Here is a 14,120-nt window from a genome sequence, read left to right as displayed (position 1 = left end):
TTATATCAATAAATAATGCAGTTAATTAAAGATCACAATTCTTTTGGAAATTGCAAGTGAGCTTAGGTTTCATATAAGCCATGAACTGTTCAACAGGACACATTTCACTTTGACAACCAGGGAACTTGATGATTTCTTCATTGTCCAAGACACGAATAAACTTCTTTTGTGTCTTCTTGTGACGAAGGACTTGGAACATGATGTTGTTGGCATAGAAGCCAAATTTAGACAAGCGGAACTGACGGTTCTCAATTTCGCTCTCGGGAGTGTTTTCAGAGAGATCCTTGTCATGGAAAAGACCAAGGAAGGTACGAAGGGGCAACATGGTTTCAGAGTGGCCAAACTTCAAGTCGAGCCTTACCTTGTCCGTGCTTTCGATGTTTTCGACAATCTTCTTGCCAAGATCGCAGGCCATATCAGCATTCACTTCAGGAATACCATAAGAGTACTTGTAGTAGTGCTTCAAATCTTCGTTATATTCCAAATCTTCAAGTTCTTTCTTGGTCATCAATTGACAGAACGTATCAGCCTTGCCATAAATGGAAGCTTCAGATTGGCAACCACTGTAAAAGTTCAAGACGTCGTCAGATGTGAGATTCAAGCCGAGTTTACCAGAAAGTCTAGAGGCAATGGGGTCCAAATAACGCTTCACAGTAAAGGCAGTCTTCTTCTTGACCAAAGGCTTGGCTTCTTTTTCCCATTTGGGACAGGCTTTGTGGAAGGCAATAAGGGAATCATTGTTTTCCTTAAAGGTGAATAAGGGAACAGCCATCATGTTGGCAGATCCAAGCTTACCAACATTTTCATAGAGACCCATGGTGAAAGCATGACCAGATTGAGTAGTGCGGCTAGACCAAGAAGAATAGGCACCGAATTCAGGAACGACCATGCCATCAGTAGTCAAGTTTTTGATAAACTTTGGAAAACGAACAGCAAGACGGCGACCCATCAAGTAGTGTTCCATTTGACCACGCGTGTTCAAGAGGCCTTCATAGTGCATATTATAGCTGTGTACGTCTTCTAACCACTCCAATTTCTTTTTGCTTTCCTTCAGCTTCTCAACGGCAGCTTGGATACCTTCAACATCGCCGTCCGTAGGGTATCTTGTTCCATGACGAATGATAAATTGGATTTGCTCCAAGTCATAGTCTTTGGTAATAGGATCCTCAGGAGTGTGTTGGAACTTGTAGGAAGGATAGTTTTTGCTTGAGCCAAGGTGTTCCATGAGCCATTCGAGAGATACTTTAGAGTCATCATCGTCGTCGTTGTCGTCATGTTTACCAGCCTTGGCCAAGGCAGCAAGACAGAAAAGAAGAGCAAGTAAAAGAAGGTAATGGGACCTGAGCATGTTCAGTAAAGAAATGATGGGGGTTATCAGATGAAAATTTGTGTCCTATTTATATGTTTTCAGTTACAGAACTGAGATGAATGCTACTGATAATGACCCCGTTTTTTGACACATCATTTCTGGACTGGAATAATCTGTTTACCCGCTATTATTACCAATAATGTCAATTGATCGATTGATCTTTTCCCTGGTAAGTTGCTTTTTTTTTTATAAAAAGTAGATGCTGACTAGTGCTACATTGTGTAGAGGAACATGTCTTCTTTTACTTTTACTATTGGCTTATGTAATGCCAGCAGTTCGGACGATCGTTAGTATCACGATTGGTAAATGTGAAACTTGTACTAGGTTGAACAGCGTTACCTTTTTCTATAAAGTAGGAGCACGATGGTACCTATGGTAATTGTGTAGTCATGACAACAATTGCGAGTGGCTTATTTGCCTTGCATTGGAGCATTCAATTTCACGATTTCCCAGTCCATGTGTGTTTATAAAGAAGACATGTTCGACAATTGCAATTGTCATAGCGTTGTCGCATTGTATCGCCTTTTCAAATAAACATTAATAGCGGCCTCAGATATACCATTGGACGGGAACTACATGTATAATATTATAAATTCATCAATTGCACGTCCTGTGATTAAGAATATAATTTTTCAAGTTACACGTTAGAAATAGCATCAAGAAATTATTTATTTATGATATTTAGCCTCAACAAAAGGCATCTTTGTTACATTAGCGCTGTACACCTTATTTCTAACTTTAACATTTAATTCAGTTCCCTTCTTGTGATATCCATTCTTTACGTATCCCATTGCAATGTTCTTTTTGAGCGATGGTGATGGACAACCAGAAGTGACAGTACCAATCACTTCGCCTTCCTTGTTCAGAATTTCAGCTCCTCCACGAGCGGGGGCACCTTCGACTATCAATCCAATGCGACGACGAGTAACACCGCCTTTAATTTGTGGTAGAATGTGCTCAGCGCCTAAAAAGCCTCCAGTCTCTCGGCGAGATTTAGCTATATAAAATGAATTCATTAATGGGATCTATATTTGATTTCTTAGTTTGAATGTTCTTATACTTACGAATGGTCCAAGTTAATCCAGCTTCAACAGGAGTCGTTGTTTCATCCAAATCATTACCATAAAGACAAAGCCCTGCTTCAAGTCTAAGAGAATCACGAGCGCCAAGACCTGCCAGTTCAACATCAGGGTGCGCTAATAATTTTTCTGTGATTGTAACAATCTCTTCCGTAGGAATGGATAACTACTAACAATTAAAATACCGCCCATCTCTTTTTTTTTTCATTCTTACCTCAAAACCATCTTCACCTGTATAGCCAGAACGAGCCACGTGACAAGGCACACCAGCTATATCCATATGTCTTCCGTGCATAAAGCCAAAGTCATTCAGGTCTTTGCCTACCAACTCCTCAAGGGCAGCTGCTGCCTTGGGTCCCTGAATGGCGATTAAAGAGTGATCAGTGATGATGTTGAAATCAACATCACCTCCCTTATTTTGAAACTCAGTGAGATGCTTGCGAATATGAGCAATATCTTTATCAGCACAAGCAGCATTAGAAACGACGTATAGATTGTCTTCTTGCTGCATAATGATAGTATCATCAATGATACCGCCTTGTTCATTTGTAAATACAGATAGAGTGCCTTGACCTACAGGCATATTGTGCAAATCGGCGACGACAAGTGTCTCAAAGAACTTTTTACGATCTTTACCAGTGACACTATGCTCTGGTTATTTTTTTTTTTTCTTGATTTCTTTCTTTCAACTTACCGTGACTGAAGCATATGTGATACATCAAAAATAGATGCCTTCTCACGCGTGTGAAGGTGTGAAGCAATAAGACCCATATTACCATATTGAACAGGCATAGAGTATCCTGCAAATGGGACCATTTTACCCCCATGTTTTACATGTAAATCATACAGTGCAGTCTTTTTGATGGCCTATATATAAATTATCTATTAGCCCTAGTTCGTCCATATTAAAAAAAATTTACCCCCGTAGTAGCAGCAGCTGCATAAAAACGCTTTGTCACAGGACGTAAAGAAGACACAGGAATCTTGGTAGCAAACATGGTTTAAGAAGGAAGAAAAGAAAAAAGTGTGTATACAAGGTGCTTGTTTTATACATTTGCTACCAAAGAAAAAATTTTGATAGGTTCTTTGACTTGACTCGGTGGAAACAAAAGAGGTACTCGATTACTTTTTCATTTAATTTACTCAAGTGTGAATTATAGAATGAACGCATGTGCATGTGAACCATTTAAAAAAGTTGTCAAGTTGCAGTTTTAAGGTCAAGGATAATTACTCTACTTATTCAGTGCCTCATTCAGAAAAAAGAACATGTGTAGATGAAAGTCATTGTGTCATCATGTTGATACAGATGACGTGTTATTCTTATCTTTCTTTCTATGACACATCTATTTTTGATCAAGAGATTTCAATTAAACAAGTATAAATGAAATAAAAGGGGCAAAGATACATAATCAATAAATATACATTTTATTTAACCATCACATCTGTATGTTACAGAGTTGAATTCACACATTTCTTTAATTCGCACAGTCTTTGACTCAGTTTCTCTCTTTCGCTTTCACTTAAAGCATATTTCAGCTTTATCTCAATCAATACATTTTCCATATCGGCCAATTGATCCTGTAGTTGTGCATTCTTTTGTGTCAATAGCTGGTTCTTTGTATATAACTTTTCCATATCAGACTGCATGTGTGATTCAACCTTGATCGATATCTGTTCCACCATCTGTTTCAGCTCTTGGTTTTGTTGCCGTAGTGCATCACGTTCATCTTGGATTCGTGTCAACTCTTTACTTTTGATTTCTAATTCTTTTGCGGCCTGCGCATGCTCCTCTTTTGTTTTTTGATTCTCTTTGCTAAGATTCTTGAATTTCTCGGCAAGTAGTCTGTTTTCCTTTTTTAAAGACTGAATCAAGCATGCTTCATTGTCTGCCTTTGTGCTTTCGATCTGATAATCTTTGGCTAGCTTTTCAAGACGCTTTTGAGAGATGATAATGCTATGTGATTCACTTAGTAGATCAGTGACATTGCCCTAAAAAAAATAAGTAACTAATAGAGAAAAAGCATCATTCTTTCTACCTCATAAACATCAAGCATATCATCTTTCAAATAGGTGACAAGTGAATCAAAGTCTAGGGAGAGAATATTGGCTTGGTTTTTTGCCAGCAATGCTAATCCAATCCTGAATAGGCAATTGGCTCCTTCTGTAAATAAGATGTCGTAGATGCGATAAACCACCTTTAGAGGGAATTTATAAGCAAATAAGGTTAGAAACCACTGCGATGCATACATGTTGGATCGTATCCCTTGCTCATTAAAGTGTCTGTGTATATGTGGCAAGTGATCTTGCAGGAGTCCATCAAATTGGTGTAATCGAAGTCTTAATAAATCAAGCTGGGGCGTGAATTGGCCTCTGATTTTGTATTTTTCAAGTAACTGAACAAGCATGCAGAATGCTTCCTCTTCTGGCATCTATTAAAAACAACATGAATAAGCACACAAAAAAAAGTAGATAACAATTGTTTACATTCAATAAGAGAGGACCTGCTACAAATGCAAGTCCTTGACAGTAGCCCACTTCAGGATCATAAATCGAGTATGCCTTTACGACATTAAATAATGCTTCTTGTCCTTGAGTGCTTTGAAAGTAAGGATGATGTGGAAATGTCCTATGAAGGTCGCGGGTGATTGCTTTCTCATATACTGATTCCTGCCTTAGCAATTGAATGTATACTTCTTGTAAGCCTTGTAAGTTGGATGTGTTTGTGAGCAGAGGCCAAATGGTGCCTCGTAGTGCAGAGGGTATACCGTGTTGTACAACTTGAGCTGATAGTCGCTTTGTTTCTGATTGGGTGAATTGACTGTAATTTGAAATAACTTTTGACCAGAACTCTAGGTGGTGCAAATAAAATAAATGTCCATTCGTTTGTGTTTATTACTTTTATTACCCCAATCAACATCATGTTCGTCTTCTTTTTCATTTAGTTCTTCAATTGAAGCTTCTTCTTCTTCCATAGGCGGTGTAAGAAGTAATTTGTCGTCTTCCAATGAATCAAAAGTACATGTGCTGTCGTCGTCGTCGCTGTATGTAATGTCTGAGATCGTATTTGAAGAGGTTTGTATTTCTTGATCCTTCTTTGTCAGAAAGGGTGTGTTGCTGGATGTGGTTTCTTTGGTGATGGTATCGGAGTGGACAATGGTCGTCATGGTATCAATGAAGTAATGAAACAGAAATAAATAAAGACAAGAAAGAAAAAGAGAAAAATAGGAGATTTGTTTTTTAATTGATTTGATATTTATTTACTTTTTCGTCTAAACTTTAAAGAGAAAAAAAAAAAGCACAAGAAAGAGGCGGGCTAAACCATAGACGTGTTCTATCCCTTTTTTTCTCCTTAACCTGCTTAAAATAAACTCGATCTTTTTTTACCCCCTTGTTACAAATTGTTATGTGCTAAAGTAGGCAAGGTTCCTTGTGTAGATGTATCAAACACTTTTCTGGAAAGTCATGTCGTCCCTAGTGGAAGTTGAATCTAAAAATAAGTGTCAAATCATTTTTCTGTTTTTTCTAAATATGGAAAATGTCTCCTGAGGGGACACATAAGCCACCTTGAGTCCCTTCAGCCTCTCTAAATTAAGCATGAAGGAGAATCCAATAGCCGGAAAGATACCGACAATCTATCTCAATTGCAGCAAATAGTTCAGCAGATCAGAATTTTGCTTCTCAGAACATGATTCTTCTGACGCTTATAAGGAAAACTCCCCACTTCATTGTTTAGCTCACTGGTTCAATCACACCAATACTCATCATCCGGTTACGACACTAATACACGACAAGACTCTCTCTCTCTTTCTCTGCTACTGACATAAGGAGACTTTTATTAAATGTGTAGTCTCAATCGCTTGTAGCAGCTAAAGTATCCAAAAAAGGCAGCCCCTTTATGTTGATTGTCACTTTACCTTTCTTGGATACAGAATGTAAAGCCCTTCTTTCAGCTGTGGCTAGACTTTCATTCATAAAGAAGATGGCTTAGGTCAAAGAAAGTGAATTGTCAAATGTTCTAAAAAAAGAAGAGTATCTGAGTTATTTATATATTATGTTTTCATCATTTGCAAAGGGTGAAAAGAATAAAGAAATATACTAATAAAGTCCATCAAATGATTTGCCTTAAATATATTACTGAAGCATTCTGCTCTTCATTACAAAAAATCCTGTTTTCTCCTTTACTGTCGCTCTATAACGAAATTCTTGTTGCCACTGAGCTCCTGAACTAATGTCACTAACCTTCTCCTTGGTGTGTACGAGATAACAAATAAAACCACAGGAAAACAAAAAGTGAATTGCCTTTTTACTTTGGGGAGGATGAACTGATGTAGCTTTTATTCAAATAAACCTTTTTTGCTTTGCCCGACATGTGTGCATAAATTTTTCCAAGGGTCAACTGCCCCCTCTTCGATAGTATGTGTCATTATACAGCAGGAGGAGGATCATTTGCTGCATTCTGCGCATCTAAATGACTGCTATCATTAAACTCATAGATAAAGCCCTTCCCATGATCATCTATAGTTATTTTTGTCACAGCCGTGTTTCCATGAGGCACGGTTGATATTCTTATGGACGTGTCCACCACTTGATACTCTTGCTGCTCCCAATATGCAGCCAAGCAACGCAGAGGACCGCCATGAGTGACTATCAGAATAGATGTATATCCCTTTTCCTTTGCGTCCTGTACGATTGTCTCAAATGCTTGAATAATTCTATTTTCAAAAGTCATCCGGGTTTCCCCTCCGTGTACAGCAACCGCTTGATCATACGAGACCTTTAGCCGTGCAGCTTCATGACTCAAGGCCTTGATGGGCAAGCCTGATAGTTTTCCAAAGTCAGCTTCTCTTAGACCTGGGCGATACTCAATCGTAAGAGATTCATGAAAAGCAAGGATTTCACTTGCTGTCTTGGCGCATACACACACACAGGGTTTGTATCAATATAAAAGTCATGAAATCATGCCCTTCCTTACCTGTCTGCAACGCTTCAAGTCACTACAGTAAACGTGGTCAAATCGTTCGTCTTTTAAGCGTTCACCACATTGTTTTGCTTGCTTCAGTCCATTATCGTTAAGCTCAGTGTCTGATAAAAGTCGTTCAGGACATGAATTTTGTTTACTTTTCTCTTACCCAGCTGTCCTTGAATCCATCGTTCATTGTTTGCATTTGTGTTTCCGTGTCGAACTAGAGTGATTGTCAACATTAGATCCAATAACACAATGTAGAAAAGCTTAAATAAAGGGGAGGGGAGAAAGTCAGATAATAATAATTGAAATGGTTTTATTGGCTGACTCATTTTTTGGTTGTCAGTTTTCAGTAACCTCGTTTTTTTTCACTTTTTTTCTTTTGCTATGAAACAAGTAGAAATGGCAAAGAAAGGATTATTGTCTCGACCTCTAGATTTGATATACTTTGTATACTTTGCTTCACACATTCCAGTGACACTAACTCTTGACCTTCAAACACTCTTACCTGCACACTGGATTCCTAAAGCTCTAGCCGACACCCTAAGTTTTTATAAGAATACGTTTAAAGATCCTTTCATGGGCAGCACCGAGCCAATTTATTGGTTTCGCAGCTTTCTTGTCTGTGAGTTAATCCTTCAACTTCCATTCTTTTTTTATGCATGCTATGGACTTGTTAAAGGTTAATATTAAACATACATATCAAGTAGACGCGTGACTTATTCCCAAACATAGATTGTAAACGTATTCGTCTTCCACTTGCAGGTAAGTTCAATAACATACATTGTAAATAGATATCTAACCTTGGTATTAGTTTATGGTGCACATGTAGCAACTACAGTAATACCTACGATTGCCGAAATCATGTTTAATCCCAAATATCCACTTGTTACCAGCGAACGTCTGACATTGTTTGGATTCTACTTTCCGTATTTTCTTTTACCTCTCATCATGGTCATAGATTCTTGTATCGTCGTTCATCAACAAATAGCAACGGCACAAAAGAGAAAAGTACAATAAAAAAAAAGTTTGCATAAAAAGATAGAAAGTGTATGTTGTATGACAAACGGTTACCAAATAGAGTATCATTCTTTTTTTACCTTTTCTTTTGTCTCTCTTTTTAGTCTTGCTAATGCAACAGTTAATGATTGAGACAAGTAATTGGTTACCTTTAGTTATCGTAACCATCCTACTTTTCATAACTGTCATTGTCAACTTGTTTAGATATGGAAACATAAAAACTCAACCGTGGTTTGTTTCTCTTACTTGTATCGTCGGTTGGTTCTTTCCGTTTTGGATTATCATTCTTTTACCACTTGATTTAGCGTCTGTAAGTTGAACGCGACTATATAAAAAAAACAACAATTAACACATTAAAGACTATTCACGATAAACTAGACGGCAGATTACCATTTGCATATGTATCACGATCATTCTTATTTGTTGCTTGGAGAGTTATCTATTGGACTTCATTTTGCCTGACTTGGTACACAACATATACTTGACTTGCAGTTGCTTTATATTAATAGCTATAGGTTTTTGATCCCTATGATGCAAGCATATATGAATACGGGGGATTTTACGATATCAAGACGACTACGATCAGCTCTGCATATCAATCTACGATTTTATTCAATCTATGTTGTCGTAGGATTCTTTGGGCTGGTTTATCTGATATTCGGCAATGGCTACACCACAAGGTATATATATATATATATATGCATAACATTATAAGAAATATTTATATGCTTTGATAGAGATAAAATCCAAAGCTACGTGATGGCAGCAGCCAACAGTTGGGGCCTATTCTTAGTCATTATTTTTATGGGTTATGGACTTGTTTCCGTACCTCGTCACTTTTGGCATCATGGTGATTTTATGCGTCACTTACTTCAACATTATGCAAATGCAGCAAAATTAAAAGAAGAGTATATGGACAGTGAATTAGAGTTAAATGAGGTGGCCAAAGTATGTAGCATCAATGTGCCCTCTTTTTCAGAATTTAACGTGAATGATTGATAGATTATGAATGTCATTTCCAAAAGAACACATAGAGAAATACCACGAATAAGAGAATGCATCAATATAATGATTGGAAGGTTCCCGTTTGTAACTCAAGAGTGTTATTCTGGAACCAGTACATCTGGGAGAATACCATCACAGCTTACAGAAGATTACCTTGTAAAGCTTTCTAGACGTATGATACTAGCAATCCGAATGAGAAACAGAAAAAAGGCGTAAGATGCGACAATATTATGAAAAAGGAGTTATATTAAATTACTATTAGACTATGGAATAATCTGCTGGAAGAAGCCTTTTATCTTCAGGATATCATAAAGAACAAGGATACATCAGAGAGGTAGTCATAACATATAGTCATTATCAAGGCTAATAGTAACGTATGGTAGACGATTTACTTCGACATTGCGAGTCAAGAAAGATGATACCAAATGGAACATATTCCAATCAGCAGTTGGTAAGAAACATGGATTATAGAGAAGCTAAATAATAATGAATGTTATAGAATGGTGGTGGGCCATTCGTATAGCACCGCTGTTATATAGGATCCTAGCCATTCTATTTTCTGTCATAAGTGTGTTTATCATATGGTCAGAATTGACATTTAATGTTAAATCGCCTACATTATCCATTGTCTCTTGGGCCCTTAAAGCATGTGGTACAAATTATGCAGCTGTTGAGGTAAGAACATATAAGAAATAGACATTGTATTAAACACTACATATAGTTTATGGCATTTCTTACGATCACATACATGTTTGTATGCGTATATTCCTCCCTGTTTAAAATTAGGTTTTTCAATTTATATCTATTGATTCCAAATCACCATACAGACGAAAACAGTCTATTGTGGTTTACAGGATACATGTGTAAAATGATGTAAAGTCAACCATAAACGTGTTACAAAAAGCTAACTGGTTAGTAAAGGGCACCTTTATGTTATAACTTTATCAATCTTGCAGGTGACGCACCCTTCAAAGAGGCACCAGCAAGTGACTCTGTATTCAGCACAGTAAATAGATCACTGATTTTACAGCTGATCGCAGGATGTACTAACGATTTTGATGTATAGTTTATGGGCAAAGCCGATCTTTTCGAATTTTTGGGTGCCTTTGTAGATTGGTTTCCAGTAGTCATACTGATCCCGTCACTGCTACTCTTCTTCAATCTCCAAGATCGATTCCTTTCTGTTTTCGGAATAAAGAATGTCTATAAAAGCAATGACGAAGACGTGGGAGCGAACGAAAGTGGGAGATTGTTAGATGCAGATTACGAAGAAGGAAAATATTTGGTGCTTGAAGGTAAGAGCATTTGAAAATAATAGACAAAAGAGCGATAATAACCTGTCAACGATAGAACGAACGGCAAGAGAAAAAGAAATTAATCCGGAACTGAGAGTCAGTAGTAGGCGTCGGCCACAAAGTCCAGTAAGTAACCCATATGTGTAGTGTATGATGCATGAATTTTCAACTTCAGAGTATAGCCTCATATACAGGCGTTCGCGGCCAAATATAGTCGACTTGGTCAAGCAGAGAGTTCACGCGACGAAAGGAATAGAAAGATAAATGAACTTTTAGAAGGACGACTGACAGCCAAGAGATACCGTGACAATAGTGCTGCCTCATCGACACTTTCCTTACCGAGTGAATCTGCTTATTCAGATACAGTGAAATTAAAAACAAAGTCATTTGGAGACACAATGAAACAGAAAATAGATGACCTCTACAATTCCTTCAAAAGCAATACTGATTTACCTAGTCAGAATCAGTCCTCGTCAGCAGCATTTGCTCAATCCCCACCCATGTCACCCCGTAGCAGTAGTAGTAGTAACAATAATAGTAGAGGCCGTGTATTTGGTCGCAGAAGTACCGAGAGCAACAATAGAGGCGCTGGTGCTAGTGGATACAATAATGAATATCATCCCACATCAAACGAGGCCAATTCAGAACACTTTTCACATAACTCCTCTGCTTTAGGTACTCATCAAGCAAGGAATCATTCTAGTTCACCTTTTATAAGGCATAATGACCCTTATACAAATGATGCTAATGAATCAAGGTCAAACAATATGTTTGATGATATTTAAGCAAATAAATCACAAGTTTACGAGCATGAAAGCTATTAGGTCCTTTTTATTTTTTATTCGATATAATATGAAGTTTATAAATACAAAGCAAGAATTAACATATACATGTCAACTATTGATGAAAAGGCTACATCCATCCTTCCTCTTTCTTTCATTCTTTCTGATTTCTTTTTGTGTTCAAGATGACTCTATTACTGTGTAGACGAGTTGTTGGTCCTTAATCCATGAAGCTCTGCCTCTCTGTCAATGACTCTAGCTAATCTACGAAGTGCTTCATCCATTTGTTGCTTCGACACATTACTGAAAGAAACGCGAATGTATTCATTCTTATTGCCTCTAGGCATGAATGCTAAACCTGGAATAGCCAGTACATTTTCTTTAATGGCCTTTGTCATCACAAGATCATACGAGTCCGTAATGCCTCCTAATAAGCGAAGCCAGAAAAACATACCAGCATTAGGAACGTTCCATTCTGCTCTTCCCTTCATGTGCTTATTAAGGCATTCAAGAAACTCGTCTCTCTTTTCTCTATAAAAATTGGCGACACGCTTGACATGATCAAAGAATCCCTGGTGACCCCACTTGGCCAACAATTGATAGGCCACAACCTGAGAAACACCTGAAGGCTGAAGATTTGTTACCATCGTATGCATGTTGATACGCTCAACCAAGGGTTGAGGACCAGTGACCCAGCCAATACGGAGACCAGAAGAAAGGATCTTGCTCATACTGTCACAGCGAAGAACGCGTCCGTCAACATCCATGGATAGGTACGAAGGTGTGCGTTTCTCATCGAACTGCAGGTAATAATAAGCATCGTCTTCAAGAATGATAACATCGTATTTTGAGCAGATCTTATAGACAGCCTGTTTACGTTCCAAGGTGGCACTGACTCCTGTGGGATTTCCTCCACTTGGGATAGTATAGAGAACATGAGGTCTCGGTTGATCTTTTTTACCGCTGGGATTACTTTCTGGCCAATGAGCAAGCAAGTGATCCAAAGATTCCGGAATGATACCAAATTCATCAGTGGCAACGGGCGCTAAATCGCAAGGCATTGTTTCTAGAAAAGATAATGCGCCTGTGTAAGTAGGTTCTTCTACTAAAACCGAATCCCCGGGGTTAATCATCATTTCCAAGGCCTTTTAAATAGAATGAGTATAAACACCACCTTTGATATCTTTTATTATTATTTACCTTTGTTAAGAGGTCTTGAGAACCAGAGCCGATGGAGACATCAAATTCAACTGGAGGGTTATGTTCAATCCTTTGCAATTCCGTTAACCATTGATTCAACAGTGGCTGTCCCGACTAATTATGACGTTAGGTTGATACGTGGGAAAATAAAACGTGGTTTATGTACTACTTACTGTCAGATCATAGGACAACGAGCGATCAAATAACTGATCATCTACTTCAATCTTTTCCCCCGTTTTAAGAGTTAATGTCAAACTGGCAAATGGGAAAGTTGCAGGATTAGGTTGACCAGCCCCTAATGAAATCTTTTTTGACGTGTTATTATTATTGCTTCCCTTTTTTGACATAATAATCATGTTACCATGTCTTTACAATTAAGATACGGCATCAAAGCGCGAACTAAGGATTTGGTTAACATTGATCCTCCCCTTTGTTTAATGATGAATTGTACATACTTGCAGATGGGTTTCTGTCTTGACTGGCTTTACTGATATGTTTGGAGTAATCCATGTTATGAAGAAGAAGAAGGAAGAAAGAAATGAGAGATTATCACGTCGACTCAGTTTTAAATTATCTTAAATCCGAAAGATAAGAAAAACTGTAGAGTTAACTAAGATTTACCGCTTATCGTTCATCTTTTTATACAATTTTAAAGTTATTCATTCAACCGTATATCTTTCTCACGCTTGCTTAAAGATTAGGATTTCGTAGACTTTTTCTAATGGATCTTGGCCGCAGTTCTGACTTCAATTTAAAAAAGAATCCAAAAGAAAGTTTTTGGCTCATGTAGTAAAGAGTGACTCATATAGTAAAAATATACGTGAATAACAAGTACCCAATGTAAAAGATTTTGCTAAAAACAGCCTGTAACTCATGTGTTTATAGATAAAGGCTGTGAATATAACTAAATCCGAAATATCGGTTGTGGTGTTTATTTAAAAATCAATGCTGTTATATCTTTATCATTCACATTAGATAAAGATCGGACAAGGAAGTAATCGTAGGATATCTTTATGAAAGAAGCTCATGCCGTTCAATGGATGTAGTTGTAGGTTGTTCTAATTAAGCTATTGCTTTTGGGCCCTTGGATCCATTAGCGTTCAAGAAATCCTTAAAAGGAATAAATTATGTCATTAGTGGCTGTTTATCGTATGCAATTCATCAAGAAACAAACATATACAACAATGTGATCTTGGGAATGCTTTTGAAAAGTTGTTTTTAAGATATATTTAACTGACTCATATCAACTTGAATTGACAGTAAAAACTAGCTCTCAATGACTCATAGTACAACCAAGACTATTGTTATGACTCTTATTGATTACAATACCATATATCATAAAAAGAGATTCTTCTCAGATATAAAATAACTCTCTTTCAAACTCAAAGGCATCAAGGATGATTGAAC

At 37.5% G+C, this 14,120-nt stretch overlaps 6 protein-coding genes across 6 annotated transcripts; 1 reads left to right on the top strand and 5 right to left on the bottom strand.

The window, feature by feature from the left end:
• Positions 1-25: 25 nt before the first annotated feature.
• Positions 26-1,348, bottom strand: RHIMIDRAFT_242115 (phosphoglycerate mutase-like protein; the record flags this gene model as incomplete). The annotated part of the gene is made up of 1 exon (XM_023609719.1): positions 26-1,348. The coding sequence occupies one exon, from the start codon at positions 1,346-1,348 to the stop codon at positions 26-28; it is 1,323 nt and encodes a 440-aa protein (XP_023461662.1).
• A 689-nt stretch (positions 1,349-2,037) lies between these two features.
• RHIMIDRAFT_286557 (aminomethyltransferase mitochondrial precursor) lies at positions 2,038-3,446 on the bottom strand (the record flags this gene model as incomplete). Its single annotated transcript, XM_023613390.1, has 5 exons — positions 2,038-2,366; positions 2,434-2,614; positions 2,663-3,092; positions 3,143-3,315; positions 3,369-3,446. The coding sequence occupies 5 exons, from the start codon at positions 3,444-3,446 to the stop codon at positions 2,038-2,040; spliced, it is 1,191 nt and encodes a 396-aa protein (XP_023461661.1).
• A 451-nt stretch (positions 3,447-3,897) lies between these two features.
• On the bottom strand, positions 3,898-5,420 carry RHIMIDRAFT_208723 (RabGAP/TBC; the record flags this gene model as incomplete). The annotated part of the gene is made up of 4 exons (XM_023607081.1): positions 3,898-4,437; positions 4,485-4,877; positions 4,933-5,297; positions 5,354-5,420. The coding sequence occupies 4 exons, from the start codon at positions 5,418-5,420 to the stop codon at positions 3,898-3,900; spliced, it is 1,365 nt and encodes a 454-aa protein (XP_023461660.1).
• Positions 5,421-6,871: 1,451 nt separating this feature from the next.
• RHIMIDRAFT_242112 (phosphoglycerate mutase-like protein) lies at positions 6,872-7,650 on the bottom strand (the record flags this gene model as incomplete). The annotated part of the gene is made up of 3 exons (XM_023609718.1): positions 6,872-7,354; positions 7,421-7,530; positions 7,578-7,650. The coding sequence occupies 3 exons, from the start codon at positions 7,648-7,650 to the stop codon at positions 6,872-6,874; spliced, it is 666 nt and encodes a 221-aa protein (XP_023461659.1).
• Positions 7,651-7,798: 148 nt separating this feature from the next.
• Positions 7,799-11,516, top strand: RHIMIDRAFT_242111 (LMBR1-domain-containing protein; the record flags this gene model as incomplete). The annotated part of the gene is made up of 16 exons (XM_023609717.1): positions 7,799-8,093; positions 8,147-8,176; positions 8,226-8,422; positions 8,553-8,741; positions 8,791-8,897; positions 8,947-9,111; positions 9,169-9,379; positions 9,434-9,648; positions 9,699-9,770; positions 9,820-9,887; positions 9,936-10,111; positions 10,158-10,309; positions 10,358-10,442; positions 10,503-10,731; positions 10,787-10,857; positions 10,914-11,516. The coding sequence occupies 16 exons, from the start codon at positions 7,799-7,801 to the stop codon at positions 11,514-11,516; spliced, it is 2,865 nt and encodes a 954-aa protein (XP_023461658.1).
• Positions 11,517-11,536: 20 nt separating this feature from the next.
• Positions 11,537-13,299, bottom strand: RHIMIDRAFT_270734 (PLP-dependent transferase). The gene is made up of 5 exons (XM_023612207.1): positions 13,169-13,299; positions 13,075-13,112; positions 12,887-13,018; positions 12,714-12,827; positions 11,537-12,658 (listed from the first exon to the last, which is right to left on the bottom strand). The coding sequence occupies exons 1-5, from the start codon at positions 13,221-13,223 to the stop codon at positions 11,708-11,710; spliced, it is 1,290 nt and encodes a 429-aa protein (XP_023461657.1). The 5' UTR covers positions 13,224-13,299; the 3' UTR covers positions 11,537-11,707.
• Positions 13,300-14,120: the final 821 nt, after the last annotated feature.

Source organism: Rhizopus microsporus (assembly GCF_002708625.1).
Source record: "Rhizopus microsporus ATCC 52813 unplaced genomic scaffold scaffold_28, whole genome shotgun sequence".
NCBI lineage: Eukaryota > Fungi > Mucoromycota > Mucoromycetes > Mucorales > Rhizopodaceae > Rhizopus > Rhizopus microsporus.
The sequence above is the reverse complement of the archived record's forward strand: the minus strand, read 5'-3'. Positions and strand labels throughout refer to the sequence as shown.